We start from the raw sequence: 3,373 nt of genomic DNA on the forward strand, positions 1-3,373 counted from the left end.
GCCCAGAACTGCCATGGAGTTAATGCCTTAGAGCTGCACCAATACAGAAACACACAGCTTCCTTGCTTCTCAAGTAGGATAGCTGCAAGTTACAGAATCTATACAGTTTCTTAAAGGGTCATAGTGTCCTTCATTTTTTCATAGTAGTATGATACCAATTAACATACCCTTTATTGCCATCCTTCCCTTCTCTGTCTCATGTCCTCATTTCTGAACCAATGTCTTCTAGGAAAACTTTCCAAATAAAAACTTGCATTCAGAGTTTGTCTATTTAAAATAACAGTAAAGCCATTGGGACTACACATTTATTTGTTTGTTTATTTATTTATTTATATCTTTTTAGAGCCGTACCCATGGCATATGGAAGGTCCCACGCGAGGGGTCAAATCAGAGCTACAGCTGCCGGCCTACACCACACCACAGCAACGCCAGATCCAAGCTGTGTCTGCAACCTACACCACAGCCTATAGCAATGCTGGATCCTAAACCGACTGAGCGAGGCCAGGGATTGAACCTGTGTCCCCATGGATACTAGTCAGATTTGTTTCTACTGAGCCACTAAGGGCACTCTGGGACCACATATTTAATAATACAATAATTCAGTGTGATGATTCTTGACATTCATCACAACAAATTTAAAGTTTACTTTTAGTCCGTATGAATAACATAAACTGTGCTAGTATATATCTCTTTATTTGAAAAATAACCCAAAGTTTAAAATTAAAATGTTCTCTGTCAGACCATGCTGTTCTCTGTAAGAATATCAGTTCTTAATATGATGCGTTTACATTCCCCATGATGGTAGTGCTAACAGTCTTAAACTCCACAGGTAAAGTAGTAGCAGGTTACGATGGCAGATAATGCACTTGTTCTGGATTTGATGAATTTGAGGTGCCTCCTGGAGATGGACCTACTTGATACACAATTTTGAAGCTTCAGAAAAAGATGTGATTAACAAAATCTAGAGTAAGATATCTTTTTGCACAATCTTTTTATTGCTACCTTAATGTCTTTGTTCCTCAATGTGTAGATGGCAGGATTCAAGACAGGAGTAATAGCAAAGTCAACAATGAACAGATTTTTATCAAGTGATGGTGGAGCAGAAGGCCAGACATAGAGAAACATGCATGGAGTGAAAAAGCAAAAAGACCCACAGTGATGTGAGATGACAAAGTGACAAATGCCTTGGATAGGTCTCTTGAAGAACGTTTCCAGACAGTGATCAAAATGAAGGAATAGGAAAGGATTAGCAGGAAGAAGGTGCCCATACTCATGAAGCCACTGTTGGCAGTAACGATAAACTCAAGTTCGGCTCCATTTGTGCATGCAAGTTTTATAATCTTAGGAAAGTCGCAATAAAAGCTGTCCACTTTATTAGGCCCACAAAATGGCAACTTTATAACAAATAAGAACTGAGACATAGCATGGATCACCCCAGTTACCCAGCCAGTGATTACAAATGAAACATATGTTTTAGGATTCATGATTTTCAAGTAGTGAAGAGGCTTACAGATTGCTGTGCACCTGTCAAATGCCATGGCTATGAGTAATACCATCTCCACTCCTCCTATCGTATGAATGAAACATATCTGTGTCATACAACTTTGGAAGGAGATTACTTTGTCTTCATTTAAAAGGTCTGTGATGATCTTGGGGACGGTGGTAGAGGAAAGACCCACATCAATGAGGGACAGATTCGCAAGTAGGAAGTACATAGGAGAATGTAAGTGAGAGTCAAAAATTACCAAAAACAAAATAAAAAGGTTTCCCAAGATGACCCCTAAATAGAGCAAAGAACATATCAATGTGAGAAAAACTTTTTTCTCCCAAGAACAAGAAAGGGCCAGTAATACAAACTCAGTGACCACAGAATCATTTAGTCCACCCATTGGCTGGGACTGAAGAGCTGATTTTCAAGTGACCTGAGGATAAAAATTAAAAAGAATAAGCATCACTGGCAAAAAATATGTATTTTCTATTTTCTTTGCTAATTAAGTTAGATATAATCAATGAGAAGAGAGAAATGAAGATTTTGTAACAAATAGGCTTGGCAACAAATTTATTGTACTGTTGGGGATATATGGGCAAAATGTGACTGTAAAGATGTGCAGATAGAGCCAAAAAGAGTTACTTTAATTTTCCTCCCACAGTTAAATCTCTTTTTAAATTTCTTTTTCTCAAAAATTTTGGATCATTTTTTCTGACATTTGCCCCAAGTGTCCTCACACCAAATGATTATCATCTCTTCGGTCACACTGCTATTAATAGTGCTTTTATACCAATTCTACATGATCTTATCTGGACCTTTCTTACCCCCATTAATATTCCTTTACTTCACTGAGCTTATAGTAGATCACCAGAACAAAAGTACTTGAACATATTCCCAAACTCCTTACCTTAGGCTTTTAAAATTTAAGTGGAACTCAGATGACAAGATTTATTTATTTTTTATTTTTTATTTTTTAAATGAGAGTTGCAACGTTTATTTCAGGTTCTCTCTTGTTTTTTTTTTTTTTTTTTGGTATTCTTTTTTCTTTTTTGCCACACAGGCAGTATGTGGAAATTCCTGGGCCAGGGATTGAACCTATGCCGCACAGCAGCAACCAGAGCCACAGCGGTGAGAACACAGGAGCCTCAACCCGCTAGGCCATCAGAGAACTCCCAAGATTTAATAATTATAACACTTGGTTCATGGCATGTTTCATCTTTGGTCCATGATACTTTTAGTAAATGTATTAATTAGAAACTAAAATAAAGTAAAATTTTATGGAGTTCCCGTCGTGGCGCAGTGGTTAACAAATCCGACTAGGAACCATGAGGTTGCGGGTTCGGTCCCTGCCCTTGCTCAGTGGGTTAATGATCCGGCGTTGCTGTGACTGTGGTGTAGGTTGCAGACGCGGCTCGATCCCGCATTGCTGTGGCTCTGGTGTAGGCCAGTGGCTATAGCTCCTAGCTTGGACCCTAGCCTGGGAAACTCCAGAGGCCGCAAGAGCGGCCCAAGAAAATGGCCAAAAAGACAAAAAAAAAAAAAGTAAAATTTTAGGTACCTGATTGTAACTATTAGTAAATATAATGACAATTAATAATTAAGAATCAATTATAATGATCACAGATAATTTGAGTGTCTTCTACACTCAGAGATTGTGTTAAGTACATTTCTTTCAATCTCCTAGTGACTCCATAAGAGAGGTTCAGTTTTATTATACCCATTTCACCAATGAAGAAACTGAGTCTCGGATAAAGTGGCAAAGCCAGGACTTGGATTAAGAACTGTATGGTTTCAGAGTGCATGCTCCAAACATTATTCAAGTCCAGCACCACCAATATACTTTAAATCGTCCCAAGGGTCTAGAAGCATCAATTAACCTGTTTC

At 38.3% G+C, this 3,373-nt stretch overlaps 1 protein-coding gene across 1 annotated transcript; it reads right to left on the reverse strand.

Moving 5' to 3' along the window:
• Positions 1–951: 951 nt before the first annotated feature.
• On the reverse strand, positions 952–1,889 carry LOC125135005 (olfactory receptor 4F15-like). Its single transcript, XM_047794587.1, is given in 2 exon segments — positions 952–1,149; positions 1,152–1,889. Coding segments are annotated over 2 exon segments (936 nt in total).
• Between the last annotated feature and the right edge of the window lie 1,484 nt (positions 1,890–3,373).

This window comes from Phacochoerus africanus, chromosome 9, assembly GCF_016906955.1.
Source record: "Phacochoerus africanus isolate WHEZ1 chromosome 9, ROS_Pafr_v1, whole genome shotgun sequence".
NCBI lineage: Eukaryota > Metazoa > Chordata > Mammalia > Artiodactyla > Suidae > Phacochoerus > Phacochoerus africanus.